Here is a 15,833-nt window from a genome sequence, read left to right on the forward strand (position 1 = left end):
CTTTCCCTTTCTTTAGTTGCTCCTGAAATAGCAGTAGGTTCCCCTGTGATCCATGCCCTGGAAGGTCACCCCGTCTCACTGCCATGTGTGATCCTTGCTGGGAAGCCTCTTCCCGACCGCCAGTGGCTAAAAGACGGGCAGCCTGTGAGTCCTTGGTCTTCTCCATCTGAATTGCCTGGGTTGGGGCAGGGAGAGGGAACAAAGCTGAGTAACCCAAAGAGCAGCACAGTCCCTGTGTGCTGGAGGTGATGTGGGTTGACACCGCTGGCCGCGCAGCAGGTGTCATGTCAGTGTGATCTGCTATTCAGTCTTCCAGTATGCAGCCTTCAGCTACCTGAACAGCTCTCAGGGGTGGCAGATGACAGAACAAGGAGCAGTGTCGCACGGGAAGTTTAGGTTAGATATTAAGAAAGGCTTTCTCAGTAGGTGGGCAGTGAAGCACTGGAACAGGTTACCCAGAGAGGTTGTGGACTCTCCATTCTTGGAGGTTTTTAAGACCTGTATAGACAGAGTCTTGGCTGAGATGATCTAGTGGGAGATGGTCCTGCTTTGAGCAGGGGTTTAGACCGGATGTGACCTCCTGAGGTCCCTGCTAACCTGCATTTTCTATCTTTCTATGATCTCTGTTACAACTGCATGCTCCAAGGGAAAGGCAGGGAAGGGCTATAAGATTACCCAGGCCTTCCCCAGCTGTGAGCACTCCCCTTGGCTGAGAGAACGTGCAGCATCAGATACCCCTGACATTCAGCCTTTGCTTTCCCTTTCTTAACTGCATGCCCCCGCTACTTGTTCTGCCCCTCTCTGGCACTAAGTAGCTCCCCTCCCTCCTCCGTGGCAGGCACTGAGCTGTGGAGCTGCTGGGATGTTGCTCTTCATCATCACTGCCCCAAACCCCACCCCTTGTCCCATTTCCCTGATCCTTCCTGTTAATGATCCCACTCTTCTCTGCACTCCCTCCAGTGTCATTAGGAGCTGGTGCAAATTGCCCGGCTCTGCTGATACTGCCAGAGTGACACCAGTGTTCACCACGTAGGGAAGATCTGGCCAGAGGTATTTTCCCATGCGGAAGAGGAGGTGGGTGATGCTTGCCACACTGACGGCCCACCCTGAGGTGAGGTTTCTGTCCTCTTGCAGGTAACTCTGAGCAGCCCCTGGTCTGTGCGCACAGACGGTAGCTTCCACATAGACCAGGTTTCCCAGGAGGACTCTGGGAAATACACCTGTGAGGTCACGAACGCTGTGGGGTCCTACCGTCAGAACGTGTCTCTCAGCGTCCGCGGTGAGTGGTTTCAGTCTGGGGTGAAGCATTGCTCCCAGGGCTGCCGTGATACCGATGCAGCTGTGGAGGTTGTGCATGTGGGCAAGCACGGGGCAGCTGGTGGCCTCTGTGCCTTTGGGATCAGGTAGGGGTTTGCACCAAGCTGGAGGAGCAGTTCCTCTGTCTCCAAGCAGGAAAATGATGCTCCGATGAAGCTGGGTTTCCCTAGAGGTGCCAGTCCCCAGAACAATGTGTTGATTACAGAGTAGGAGAGGAGCGTTTCTGCTGCCTGGCAGCCTTGGGGTGGCTTAACCAGTCTGGACAAGGGAAATTCAGTTCAGGATGTGTGCTGTTCAGGATGCATGCCATCCAGACAGGCTGCAGACCCACACTTTAAACCTGCCAGCTGCAGCCCCAGGAAGCTAAAAACTGCAGAAAGAGCAGGCTGGGCTTTTCAACCAGGCCTTGGGGCTGCAGCTCCCAAGAGCAGAGGGTGGCACTTTGGCACTTCTGGCCAGATTTTTTGGAAGAGCCCTGGAAGCTCAGGACCCAGGCTGTGTTCAGCATGTGGCCCCTCACCCCTGCTTCAGGAAGTATCAAGCAATGAGACAGGTGCTTCTGTTGCCCACAGTGCCCCCCAGCATTGAGCCTGGTCCAGCCTTCTATACCACCAATGAAGGAGTGGCTGTTACTCTGCAGTGCAATTCCAGCGGTGTTCCCAGTCCCACCGTTGTCTGGACAAAGGTATGTTGGAGGGGGTCTGCTGTCAAAGGCAAGGGGAGCACGGAAAAGCTGTCTCTGTCTTGCAGGTAAATTTTATGCAGGACTCCGAGCCCTCTTGCTGCAATCAGGGTCTTGCCTTCGCTGGGAGATGGCGTAGCACTGTCAGACCATGGGTGGGCTGCCTCATGTTAGCTCATGTGATGCTAACTGCTTTGTGCGGAGAGGGGCTTGCATGTGCAACACTGGTGGGGATTACCCACGGGTCCCCACTGTGTGCTGAGTCACGTTGGAGCTCAGTGTAGTTTTCCAGGGTAGCCAAAAGCCAGAGAGGTTGGCTGGGAGTCAGGAGACAGGATAGATATGCACCTTTATAGACTAACCCGGTAAGATGCATATGCCTGACTCCTTGGGCGTTGGGGCACCCAGGTATTGCAGTACCAGCTGCTTGGGAAGAAATCAGCAAAGAGAAGGATGGAAAGCAACTTCTCCCTTGCATCCCCCCCGGCTCAGCATCTCCACCTGGGGATTCCTAGTTGCTTGATTCTGCTTTTATTCCAAAGGAAATGGAGTCCATCTCCTCCCAGAGCCCCCACCACCGTGTCGGCCACGACGGAAGCCTCCTCATCTCACTGCCCTCTGCCGGGGACTCGGGGGTCTACATCTGCACAGCAACCAACCTGGTGGGCTCCTCCAGCCAGGAAGTCCAGCTATCTGTCAATAGTGAGTCTTACGGCTGCGTGAAAACCCCTCCGGATGGCGGGCCACTTGCTTTGCTATCAGCAGAAGGCTGGGGGCAGAAGGGATGCCAGGACATCAACAATCTCCAGGAAAGCTGATAGGAATAGGGAGATTTGTCTCTGGTCTCACCCTTTTCCCAAGCCCTCTTACTCCTGGACAACAGGAGTCAGACCCCTCGTGTGTAATGGGTGTCCCCTTCCCTTCCCCACTGGCTTCTGAGCTGTTCTAAGGAGCCAAGTGCAAACCTGGTCTATCCATAGGGGCGATGCTGCAGCCTGGGACTCCTGCTACTTTGTTTAGGAAGAGTCTAGCTGGGACAGTGTAGCCCAGTGGGGAAGGCATGGGGCCAGGATTCGAGAGGCTGGGTGCCTTTATGACCTGTGTGAATTCTGCATGGCTGCAGCTGTTGCTTACAGCTAGTAAAGTGGGGGCCTGATCTTGGTTAGGGCTGCAGCAATAGCAGAAATAATGTGGGGGATGCTTGCTTAGAGCACGCTGCTGGGTAGGGCTGTAAAGAAGCAACTCCTTGAATGTCCACCTTGTGCTGGTGCTGAATGAACTGAGCTGGGGAAGAAGCCAAGAGCTTCCCAGCTCGGTGACCCCCATCTCCTTTTCCTCTCTCCATCCTGCCTGTTTAGCCAAGCCCAGTATTGGCATTAACCGATCCCAGGAGTCAACCGGGCCAGTAAGAGAACTAGCCGTGGTTGGGCAGGAGATGACACTGCCGTGTGAAGTTCAAGGGTATCCCCCACCGCTGGTCATGTGGACGCAGGGATCCCGGCCACTGCCTCTCCTCACAGCGAGGTAAGGAGCTGGCTCCACGCTGCTTTGGAAGGTGGAGAGCGAGGGGAGTCCAGCGTAGTTGTGGCTTATTGTGGGTAGCCCTGCTCCATAGGACATGATGTAGCTTCCACGAGATGAGCCATGTCCAGCCCTTGGTGTGAGCCTGATTGCAGTGGAGCTATACTTGGGGTGGGTTTGCTCATATACTATTGCCCTGGAAGAACATGAAGTGTAGCAGGCCCTTTCAGTAGACCCTTTCCTAGTGCTTGAGTTGCCTTCCTGGTCTGTGAGGGGATCAGGTCTAACTGATCATTCATAAGTGTTTCATGGGAGCGGGTATGTCTTGTGTTCAGAGCTGGAGAAGTAGGAGTTGTGGCAATGCTTTCACCCCAGGCTTTGACCCACAGTATGGCATTGGGCAAGTCATTTCCCCTGGATGTGCCTCAGTTTCCCTATCTGTAAAATCAGGATGAGGGTCCCTCTTGCACCAGGGTGGACAACAGACATTACTCAGTGTTCGCAGAACGCTGGAGACCCATGCGTATCTGGTCGAAGGCCCAGAACTGCAGCAGCTGGCTCGGACCAGTGACGCAGGACGCTGCGAATGGGAAGGTCCCGCCAGCCCCAGTTCTGTGCACAAGGAATGGCTTTCCTTGCTGGCAGCTGTGATTAACTGCACCTCTCCGGGGAAGCCTCTACCCCAGCACAATGAAACGCACCAGAATGATATCAGCCGCTGGCAGGACCCTTGAAAGAGATCAGAGTGAGCGCTTAGCTTCATCCCCATCAGCCCTTCATGCAAACAGCTGTCAGGAAGGAACATCTGCTCTCAAACCAAAGCATGCATCCCCCTCTGCCCCCCATGCATATGGGGGCTTAGTTTGCAAGCTTGGGTGTAGTGGGGGAGGGGTGGGCCTTTCATGTCCTGCTCCCCCGTCCCCAGCACATCTGGCTTTCCGTGCATTCTTGGCTGTCTTGGTCACTTGTTAAGGTAGGAAACAAAAGAAAAAGCCAAGAATATTTCTGGAGTAAGACAAGATTTGGAAAGACGTTGAGTGATGTGTTCTGAATGCAGCAAACCCCACCTCGGCGGGAGAGGAGGAGGCATGCCAATAGCCTGCGAAAGCGCCTTTTGCTGATGCTAAGCAGTGTCATGGAGACAGGTCTATGGTGTGCCTCATCTGTGCTAAACATATTTTATGGCTCTCTGTTGGGAGTGAATTAATGCGTGGTTGCCTTCTGGCCAAGTGGCCTTGGAAAGCCTCCTTTGTGCACTGTCTAGGTCACTCCTGTTCCTTGGTGCTGTTTTTCTTCTGTTTATCCGCTTGGCTCTGTCACAGCACAGAGGGGAAATGTGCTCTCCCCGGCTGTGGTTCCCAGCCATCTTCCATAGGCCCTTGTCTGGTCAAGCCCGGATAACTTTGTAAAGTCCTGAGCACGCAGTTACCACGCACCCACAGATAACAGAGACTGGAGCCTTACCATCACCCAGCTGCCCCTTAGTAGCTGTTCCTTTGCTGAACAAGTGGCGGAGGATCCCTGAATTTTATGTTGCCCAGGTTTTGCTATTTGCTGTGGGCTAAGGGCGAGTGCAGAGATGGTTACTGTGAGACAGGGGACATTGTGACTCCTGGTCATTGCAGGGCCAGGGGTAACTGGCTCAGGGAACTGTGGACCGTCTACAGGCTCATACCCCGACTCCTACCTGCCTTGATTCTTCCCCTGCCCCATAGGGTCACCGGCCCTAGTTTGGGACCTGTCACTGTGAAGACTAAACATGCAGATGAGCACTGTGGGCACCATTTGTAGGGGGTTACCCAGAGGGCAGCGCCAGCCTCAGGGTCCCACTGGGGCAGATGAGCCCCAAGCTAGAGCTCCTGTTGACTTCCATGACACCATGTCCTCTGCCCGTTTGCTGACCTGGTTCTGCTTCGGAAAATAAAAAATGAGCTGGGCGTGTGTCGACCTCAGTTGCGAAAAAGCCAGGCCAGGGTTTTTTTCTCTTGGCAATAGCTTTGGACCAAGTAGAGGCCTGGGTGTGTGGGCCCAGCTCCTTTGGAATAAGCAGAAGGAGGATTTGGATTCCTGTTTGGAATTTATTTAAGGACGGAAATGTCTGAGCTCACCTAGCTGCAAGGCGCATGGCGGTCAAGGAGCAGCCATGCAGGGGAGAAAGGAGGATGCAGGCACCCATGGTGTCTTTTGCCTTAGGTACTTAGGTGAGCCCAAGACTGTAGTACCCAACAGGCTTTAATGCCTCTACCTTCACAGCCCTTCTGGGAGGGTGAGCTGTGCTATTAGTCCCATTGCACAGATGGAGACCTGCAGCACAAGGGGAGGGAATTGGTAGCAGAGGCAAGATGTGAATCAAGGTCTCGTGAGTGCTGAGCTAGCCCCCTGGGCCATGCTTTTCCTCCAAAGGCAGTCAGTGTTGGTGCCTGGCTGGCGAGCAGAGCCCTGCAGCCCCCATGGCATCCTCTGTGCAGGCGTCAGCGAGCCTGAGCCCTGCATTCCTCACGCGCACCCTCACCCCCACGCGTTTCCCAGTCCTTTATTCTGGTTTCCCTTCCCAGCTTTGCAGCTGGCCTGAATTTTTATACTGGGCCAAACCAACGTCCTGGTTCCCAGCTTTGTAGCTGGGGCCGACTTTGATAATACTGAAATGATTTTTTTATCCAGCTGACAGCCACGTTATTACATGTATGTTGGGGAATCTCCACATGGACAGTTGCCTTTCTCCAGGGGGAGGAGATGGCGTGGTCTGGGGGGCGTAGGAGGAGAGGTTGGAGGGTCAGAGAGAAAGTTCAATGTAAAGAAAAATGCAGGGCCGACGAGTTTCGTAAAAAGGGAACGTCCTCTGAAATGCTTCCTGCTCTGGCCTGTGCCCTGGGGAGCTGCCAGCCGACTGGCTGTGCGGAGGCTAGAATAACTGTGGGCTATTTACCTGGCTGGCTGCGAGATGCTGTTTGGGCTTTGGGTAGTTCAGAGGACTGCTAGCACCAGGCTGATTTAGTCCCGTCTCCTGCATGGCTAGGCAGACATCTAGCCTCCTCTCTCCCTCCTGCCTCTCTGCATCTCCCTGGGTAGTATCTTCTCTTACCAAGTAATCTTCGCAGGCAGGAATTCCAAGGGTGATGAATTGCCACTGTCAGGTCAAGTACTGCTCTTCGCTGCTCCATAAAACAAACAGCATAAACCCCGTTTTTTAAGACTCATGTTCCTCCTGTCATCGTTTCCCCCCCCCCCCCCCATTAAGTTAATGATACTAATTACACAGATTCATCCCTGCTGTATCTACACTTTCTTCAATGAGATGATTTAGCTCTGGCATCCTATATGTTATGTCAGCTGCTATTGAAATGCAGCCACTGCTGGGGTGGAGTGCGGTAGCTGATGTTAAAGCAGCCCTAGGAACTTGCACTGTCACCGTTTCATGGTGGAAAACACCTTGATTTAACCTCTTCTCCCAAGGGACCTTTTCCCCTGCCTTTTCTGCCCCATCTCATCATTGCCCTCAGTTCCCCACAAGCCTTTTCCCCAGTCCTGGGGACAGCTGCCTCTCATCATTTGCATGGGTCACTTATGGGAGCCCACAGTGGGGCGTTTGCGGATGTGGGCTGGGATGATATCATGTCTGTAGGAGCCTGGACCAAGCCAGGTCAGCTGGTGGCAAGTGTGTGGTCAGCTCCAGCTGCGAAAGCTGATCTCTGTGGACCACTCCGCCACCATCAAGGGTGACCTTCAAAACGACCTGGCAGCTCTGCGGCGATGTCTCATTCTCCTGTCTCGGGTGGAACTTTCCTCCTGCCTCATTCGTGAAACTTTCCTACCAGAGAAAATAGCTTCTTGCTACCCAGGGCCCTGTCTCCTTGTCTCTGGCACACTAGCACGCACCATATACTAGCAGAGTTGCCTTCATTTTCTCTCTTAATGCTACAGGCTTGGGCTTTGTGGAAGGCTTCAGAGCCACTACTGCTGAGTTCCCTCGCTGGTTCTGACCAGGTTATAACTGGGTGGGCCTCTTTGTTCCTGGACAAGGGGTAAGACACGGCAGAGGTCTGCAGGGATGCACTGGGAAGAGCCCTGATTGGGAAGGCTCTGGTTCCCAGTTTGTTGCTCCTCCAGGCTGGAGATAGCTCATGGTCTATGTATGCGTGTGATTTTCTGAGTGGTTTAAGAGCTGTGCCTCTTCACACCATCCTGGGTTTTGAGCCCCTTGGGACAGAAGCTGTGTGCGGGCCATCCTGATGGTGGTCTTTAAACAATGTCTTGCTGGTGCTGTCGCTCGCTACCCTTAGACAGTGATGGTACATAGAGGGCTCCTCTGCTTGAGGTTTTTTCTGATTAAATATCCCCTGGTTCTGAGCTTCTGAGCAGCTCTATCTTCTCTGGATCCTCCCCCACCAGACAGGCTGCTCCCTGTGATTATTTATGTCGTTTGGCTGCTAAAAGAGAACGGCAGAGAGAAAAACACGCCTGTCCTCCTAGCTCTTGAAGGTTTTCCTGAAGGCTGTCATCCTGGCTGGCCTGTCCTCTCTCCATCTAGGTACAGCATCCTCCCTTCAGGCTCCCTCCGGCTGGCTGAGCCCAGGGTGACTGATGAAGGCCTTTATACTTGCACTGCTACAAACCCAGCTGGGAATGCCTCCCTGAGCTACCACCTGGAAGTCCAAGGTACCTGTATCAGCAGAGCTCTGCCTGATGCATCTCGGGGGCTGAAAAGTTTCTTGAGAAGGGGTGGAAAATTTTAGCAAAGGGGATCTCCCTGCCAGCAGGGACGGGGAGACAATTGCATTTCCACAGCAGGATCATTGATGCGTCCTAACTATAAACATCCAATAAGGAACAGGCGTCCCTTGAGGAGTCCAGAAGAGGCTGCTCCTGGTCAAGCCCAGAGCTAGTTATCCACTACTGTATCTTGGCTTGAAAGCCCTCGTCCCAGGATTTGAATCTTCTCCCGAGCCCATGAGGCGTGAGGCTTCTTGCAAGTTGGCTTTTCCAGCTTGAATGCATGTCCCCAAAAACACATCGGTTGCCCAATGCACAAACATTTTGCCTTGGAAAAAATGCTGATTTCATGCAGAATGCCTGTGCTCTCAGATATCCCTGTGTGGCATGGAAATAAAGAAAAAGGGACTGCCACCAAATGGGACCCAGGCTTATGTCTTGAGGGTGCTCCAATTTCTCTCCTGACCGAACCGTTTAATAATGTTCAGAGCGGAGAACAAGGGCTTGGGACTCCTGGCTTCTTTTTCTGGCCTCTCCACTAAATCATCAAGTGACCTGTGGTATGAAATTTCTCCTCGGTGTTGCCAGTGGTGTTAAAGATGCTGGTGCCCTCACAGAGATCAGGTGTCAATGAATGTAAGGACTTGAGGCACAGCCGACGGCTGCTCGCACTACTGTTCTCTCTTCTTAGCGTAAAGCCTTTTTATTCCAGTGCCTCCTCGAGTCCTCCCGGCCCCCAAGCTTTTGAGGGTGCTGTCGGGCCGCACGCTGGACCTGCCATGTGTGGCTCATGGTGACCCCGTGCCCACGCTCAGTTGGTTCAAGGATGGACGTTCCCTGAGGGTAGGTGACCGGGATTTCCTGGCGGGACCCGACGGGACGCTCAAATTTGCGGATGTGCGGGTCTCGGATTCCGGGCGATACCGCTGCATTGCGGCCAACGGCGCTGGGGAAGATGCCATTGAGTTCACAGTGGAAGTGATGGGTGAGTGCTGTCTCAGGGTCTTGGCACCTTGGTGAATGTATTGATAACCTTCACCATGACGGTGGACAGCGGGGATTGAATGAAGGCCCTTCACAAGTTAGGCTGCTGTTTTGACAGTCAGATGATCCTACCACCAAAGCCTGCAAGAGATTGTAGTGGGCACCAAGCAGGACACGGAGCCCACCACATCTGGTAGTGCAGGATTTGCATCTTTTCAGGTGCACTGAGTTTAAAGGCTCAGGGGCAGGTCTGGGAGGAGAGAGGTGTGTCCCCGAGTGTAGATTTAAGAGTGAATGGGCCCTGATTATTTAATGATCTTGTGTATTGAGAAGGGCCAATGCTGAGCCCTCCTCTGGCCTTAGGCCAGCAGGGTGGGTGGCAGCTGGCACTGCTTCCACACATTGGGGGTGAGCCCTCAGAGCCTCCTCCCCGCACAGAGGGAAGCCCAGACCAAGCTGCCCCCAGGATTGTGCCTCAGTCCTGACCCCAAACACCTGTGACCTTCCAGCTTTCACGTCCCTGCCACCTCTTTGTCTCATGCTGGTCCCTAGAGCAGCAGTTCCCAAACTCGGACAGATTGCACACCGCCAATTTAAAACAATACATCCTTAAGCACCACCAACAATTTTTCTTCTGTTCAACCTTAAGTACCACCAGCAAATTTTTGTCATATAAAGTCATTATAATAAATCTCTTAATGTGTAGCACCGGTGGTACCCGTACCACAGATTGGGAAACACTGCTCTAGAGGGTCCCTGCACCGTGACCCCTTGTCTGACAGCATAAAGGAAGGAGCTTGGGCCTGACAAAACTGGGGCTGAACGAGCCAGGGCAGCAAGCTTACGCTCAGTACCATTTCTGCCCCTTCCAGAGCTGCCCTACTTGGAAGACGGTGCGGATGTCCTGCTGGAGCGAGTGGTCCACGAGAATGTCACCCTGCCCTGCCCTGCCCAAGGTGAGACCCGCTCCTGCAGCGCGTGGGGCTGCTAGCACGCACGGCAGCACGGGCGAGGGGCGAAAGCACGGGGTGGGACCCAAGAGACTCGTCTGGACAGTGCCAGTGGTCCGCGCAGGTTGGGCCAAGGCAGCTCTCAGCTCTGTGCTGCCTAGCTTGCTACTCCTGGGACCGCCGGTGCTGCTGGCTTTCCTGCAGCGCCGCAGGGATGGAAGGAGCTGGGGTGTCTGCTGTACCAGGAGCACCACCTTGTGGCTATGCTACCGTGTTCATAGACACAGAGCAAAGGCCACCCGCCCGGTCCCTACCCCTGAGGGTTGGCGGAGGAAGTCCCCGGCCCACAAAGCCAGGAATTAGTGGTTTGGGCTGCCCCAAGCAGCTCTGATGGGAGCAGTTGGATCCGCTCGGCCGTGAGATGCTTGTGGCCTGCCACTGCTGAGCATTGGGGTACGGGCATACGTGACCGGCACATCTCCGCCTGGGTGTGAAATGGGACGTCTGCATGGGACCCCCACTTCCAGAATGGAGCAGCATTCATCTGTCTGCCGCCCCTTTGCTGTCACGTAGGGACGCCGAAACCAGTCATTGTTTGGCTCAAGAATGGTGCAGACGTCCTGAACACCTTGCCAGGTGCCTCGGTGCTGGAGGAGGGCTCCCTGGCGATCGACTCTGTCTTGACCAGTGACAGTGGGGACTACACGTGCCTGGTGACCAACGAGGTGGGCTCTGCGACCGGCAGAGTCAAGCTGGTGGTTTATGGTAAGATGGTGTCCTGTGGGTGGAAGAGACCCCAGGGCTGGGCAGGGGCAGCGCTGGGCTGTGAAGAGGCCCAGCAGTTGCACCTGAGCCTCCAAAGCTGGCTCGGGTTCCTGCAGACCAGTCGCTGCTGTCTGTGGCTGTCAAAGACAAACTCCTCCATTTGAGGTGAAGGCCGCGAGTGAGCCTAGGTGTGCCACCTGAACTCCGGCTACTCCGGACTGACCAAGTGGAGCTGCTAGGAATGACTCCTTGATTCCTACAGATTCCCACCCTGCCTGACCCAGCAGCCAGGGAAGCCTTTGAGATTGCCCAGGACCTCTGCGTTTGGGGCCTGAGCAGATCCGAGTAGCTGTGTCACTTAACAGGCAAAGAGCCCTCCACCATCCCCTCGCTTCTCTCCATACATCGTGGCCTGCAGCTGAAATGTGCCCAGGAGGTTTTTGCCAGCCCCAGGGGCTTTGGGTCACTGTGCCCTTCAGTTTGGCTGGCTGCCCATGCAGGGGCAGACCCGTAGTTCTGCCCTCAGGACGCACACTGGAATTGCACATAAGAAGCAGGTGTTGCCATGTGTTTTGCTTGGCATGTGCCAGGTCCTCCCATGGGCCAGCTCCACCTACATCTGCTTGTTCTTCTCATGGCATTGCTCTTCCCTCTAGCACCCCCTGAGATGAGAGGCAGCAGCCCTGAGGGGAACATCTCAGTCTTGGCCAACCAGACCCTGACTCTGGATTGTGATGTGTCTGGCACCCCTGCCCCTGCAGTCACGTGGTCCAAGGATGGGCAGCCAGTAAGTTGCAGAACAGCTCCTGGGGGGAATACTTTCAGCATCAGAGGTGCAGTCCTAGGTCTTGATTAGACAACGGCAGCAAAGCTCAGGGCCTGGGCATGTGATGTGCTGATACTGATGTCATTTAAATTGGATTTGTGCACTGATGTAAGCTACACTAGCCTCTGCAGTGGACAGGCAGCCAGCTTTCCTGGAGCGTCTGCAGCAGTTGGCATTATTACAGGTTCTCACCTACAAGTGGTGGAGGAATCAGTAATAAAAGCCTGCTTGTACTGAGCAGCTGCCATGGGAAAGAAGAGGACACAGAGCATCTGCACTGGTATAACTAACACGGATGTAGTTTTACCTTCACTTTTCAGGGGTATCTCTGCACCAGATTCCAGTAATGTGCATCCGTGTTGGGCCATGCATCATGTGTCTGCTCCTTGGTCGCACTGTTGCACGTGCAAGCTTTTGAGTGCTCTGTTGTGCACCTGGGCTGCAGGTAGTGGAGTTTAAGGCTGCTCCTGACTTCATCTTAGCTGTAGTGATTTACCCCTAGGTCACTGAGAGCGGCAGCCTCCGCTTCCTCCACGGAGCACAGTCCCTCAAGTTTCACAAGGTCCGGAAGGAGGACTCAGGCTCCTACACCTGCAGAGCAGTGAACAGAGCTGGGGAGGTGCAACGACGCTTCCATCTCCTTGTCCTTGGTGGGTCCTGGACCAGTGAAATCTGTTTGGGGTTGGTAAGGACGGGAACAACATATAACAGGTCAAGCCAGGGCTAAGGAGTCAGCATGTGGATACTCCTTTTGTGCTGCCTCAGCACAGACGGGTTGCAGTTGCTTTGGCAGTTGAAATTCCTCCTTAAAGTTAACAGATGTGCAGGGCATGGGTTGGCTCCACTGGGTTCAGTTGAGACTTTGGAGGAAGCAAGTGCAACTCCAGTGGCTTCAGGAGAGCTGCACAGACTCTGCACACCACGTAAATAACTGTGTGCTGCTCCTTGCTCATCCATGAAAGAAACTGAGACCATGATGTGTGAAATGTTAAACTGGGGAAACTCTGCTGGGCTGGGGTGCAGAGGAGCCCAGGAAGGGCTGCACTGCATTAAAGAAGCCCTTGATATTCCACGTTTATCTGCTTTCACTATGCAAAGCCTCCCCAAGGGATGCCATGGCATGGAGGGTCTCTCCAGAATGGACCGAGAAAGAGGATGCGAAACCCACAGCCATCTCTGTACATCTTCCCAATGTCACTATGCAGGGATAAATGGGTTTACCAGTCAAGTACCCCTTCCAGCCCCCAGTCACCACCATACCCATTCTTGACTGTGGTCTCCATAGCTTGACGGTCACTGAGCTTTCTTTCCACTCACTTCTCCTATGTCCCTTGTTCTTTGCTCCCCTAGTTCCACCTGTGGTGTCTGGATCAGGACCGCCCCACAATGTGTCGGTGCTGGAGGGCTCTGAGATGGTTTTACAATGTCAAGCCATGGGAGTGCCACCTCCCTTGGTCGAATGGATGAAGGATGGACAGTAAGTGAGCCATGGTGGCGGGTGCTGGGGCATACGGCTTCCTGAAATGAGCCAGGAGCTTGGGTTTAATGGTAGCTGCAAGGCCTAGTGGAGTTGGCGTTTAGGGAGTTATCCACGGCAGGGTGGGGGGACCTGGGCTGTGTGGAGCCCTAGAATATCCTTCAATGACAGAAGAAGCGTGTTAGGAAGTCCAGTGACATCTCCAACACATTCCTAATGGACCAGCACCCATTTCCTCAACATGGCCTTGCTGCATTGCCCTGGCTGTGGTTCCCCCTTAGGTATTTGTACTGCTTCTGTACCCCCAGGTCTTTCTCCCCAATGGACACTCGTATCCAGCTCTTGGAGGAGGGACATGTTCTGAGGATTGAGAACAGCCAACCTAGAGACCAAGGGAAGTACCAGTGTTTGGCGTTCAACCAGGCTGGCCAGCAAACCAAGGCTTTTCAAGTGCATGTTCAGAGTAAGTTCCCAATAGTGCAATAAGCTTCTTCAAACCCATCTGGCTCCGTTACAGGGACAGGCTTTCAAATAAAAGTGCTGTGTGCTGGCTCCTGTCCCAGACTTGTCCATAGGATTCTAGGAAAGTAGGTGGAAAGGACCTGTAACAGGGTGCATGGCTCAGGGACTGCAGCCCAGCTGCAGGCAGCTTGAAGGAGATAGATAGCCTGCCTGCCTAGGGAGACTGGGCCAGCTGACAGGGATGATTGGATGGTCCAGAGGAAGTTAAAAGCTCCCAGGGAAGGCAGAGATGCTGAGGCTACAGAACAGAGCTGGGGTTACTCTCTCAGGATCTGGGAAAGGACCGCAGGTTTTGGTTTAATTGTTTATTGTTTAAGTCCTTTTTGTTTGATGCTCTAAGTTGTTTCCTCGGGGGACTAGTTTGCCCCAGGGCAAATAAACCCCGTGTTGTGGAAAGTGACAACCTGCTACAGGGCCTCACAAGATCCTCTAGCCCAGTCCTCTACTCAAGGCAGGATTGTCCTAGACTAAACCATCCCAGCCAATTGTCTGCCTACCTGCTCTTTAAAATGACATGAATGTGAGGTTCTTGAGGGTAAGTTTGCTTGGCAGAGATGAGCCCTCTGTTGTGGACGAGTTGTGTGCTACCCTATCAGTGTGTGTAACGGGGCTTGGATTGTGCGCCTGTTGTCTCCATGTGCATGCTGACATGTATGTAAGGGCTGGGTGAGGAGTTTGTCATTGCTGCACCATAATAATCCATTGTCTGTCTTGGGGCAGTTGATTCTCTGTATTGATTCTTTCCTCTCCTTAGCCTGGTTTTGCAGGTGCTAATTGATGGCAATTAACTGGCTACATTAGCTAGCAACTGTGTATTGAGCTGGTCCTTGAGTGAATCATGCTTGATTGGTAACTGGTAACACAGCAACTTAGCAGCCAGGCCTGCAGTAGTGTCTCCCATGCCCCAAGACAGAGACAGTCAGTCCCACAAGCACCCATGGCACGAGTTTTGTCTGTCAGCAGCTAGGGGTGCAGGGTCCCAGACCCCCCCTGCACTGATCTCCTCGACAGCTGTCAGGAATCGTGGCCTCAGCAGGAGCCACCATCCCTGCAGCTGTCATCCTGCTGTGCCTTAGCACACGCAGTGTCACCCATGGCACGAGTTTTGCTTGTCCACAGCTTGAGGGACAGTTTCCCCCCAAACCTCTGCACTGATCTCCTTGAAACTTGGCAAGCTTTGTGGCCTCAGCATAGGTTACCCCCCCTGCAGTTTTCACCTCCCTATGTTGTAATGCCTAGACATGACATGAGTTTTGCTTTCAAGAATTTGGGGTGCAGTTCCCCCCAAACCCCTACACTGATCTTCTTGAAACTTGGGAGGCTTCATGCAGGTTTACTACCCCTGAAAATTTCATCCAAATCGGACAAAAAACAACAAAGTTATAGATATTGTATTGTTTCCCCATTATACCCTATGGCCAGATCTCCGAGGCGGCTCCGAACTGCTTCGGGAAGCCTAACGAGGCCAGCGCTTCGACCCAGATGTGCTGCTTCGGACCCTGAAGCATCTGAAGCTTCTCTGGATCTGAAGCTCTGTCTGAAGCCTCGCACAGCCCTACCAGATAGGGAAAGTCAAGCTGTCAGCTTAGTCATGTTCCTATACATGGCACGAATAGCTTGGCATCACCTGTTATATGGACCAGCCAAGACTTCCATGTGCCTGTGCCTTTCCTGTCCTTGTGGATGGGATTCATGCCAAGAAAAAAAAAGATGAGGAAGCTACTGCTGGATTTTTGATCCTGTGATGACAAAAGTTGTAGTTTGGAGATGCTCCCTTAGTTGACTACAGACATTAGGAATTGGGAGATAGTCCCTTAGTTAAAGCTAAACAGAGGGTCTGTAGAGGTTGCTGAGCGCTCCACAAATAAAGGTCGTTGTTTTGTTTTTCTCATTCACGTGTGCCTGTATTTAATGAACCTGATGATCACAAGAAATCCCACTCTGTCTAGTCCCTCCAGCAGAGGCAGCCCAGCCTCCCGAATGTTACAGCTCCCCCTCATTATATCACTACTTTCATTTGCATTTTAGCGCCTCCCACCATCTTGGGGTCCAACGAAACAGCAGATGTGGTGGTCCTGC

The 15,833-nt window shown here is 53.5% G+C and overlaps 1 protein-coding gene across 1 annotated transcript in view; it reads left to right on the forward strand.

Annotated features, from left to right (window-relative positions):
• The window catches only part of HMCN2 (hemicentin 2), an 82,341-nt gene that overhangs the window by 21,051 nt on the left and 45,457 nt on the right, over positions 1-15,833 (forward strand). Inside the window, exons 18-31 of the mRNA XM_025205017.1 lie at positions 17-144; positions 1,135-1,279; positions 1,890-2,002; positions 2,542-2,701; positions 3,358-3,523; positions 8,049-8,176; positions 8,943-9,215; positions 10,087-10,170; positions 10,738-10,929; positions 11,586-11,716; positions 12,258-12,405; positions 13,106-13,232; positions 13,541-13,695; positions 15,783-15,832. Coding sequence (XP_025060802.1) covers positions 17-144; positions 1,135-1,279; positions 1,890-2,002; positions 2,542-2,701; positions 3,358-3,523; positions 8,049-8,176; positions 8,943-9,215; positions 10,087-10,170; positions 10,738-10,929; positions 11,586-11,716; positions 12,258-12,405; positions 13,106-13,232; positions 13,541-13,695; positions 15,783-15,832 — 2,000 coding nt within the window. The remainder of the gene's footprint in view (positions 1-16; positions 145-1,134; positions 1,280-1,889; positions 2,003-2,541; positions 2,702-3,357; positions 3,524-8,048; positions 8,177-8,942; positions 9,216-10,086; positions 10,171-10,737; positions 10,930-11,585; positions 11,717-12,257; positions 12,406-13,105; positions 13,233-13,540; positions 13,696-15,782; position 15,833) is intronic.

The sequence above is a fragment of the Alligator sinensis genome, unplaced genomic scaffold, assembly GCF_000455745.1.
Source record: "Alligator sinensis unplaced genomic scaffold, ASM45574v1 scaffold388_2, whole genome shotgun sequence".
Taxonomy (NCBI): Eukaryota; Metazoa; Chordata; order Crocodylia; family Alligatoridae; genus Alligator; species Alligator sinensis.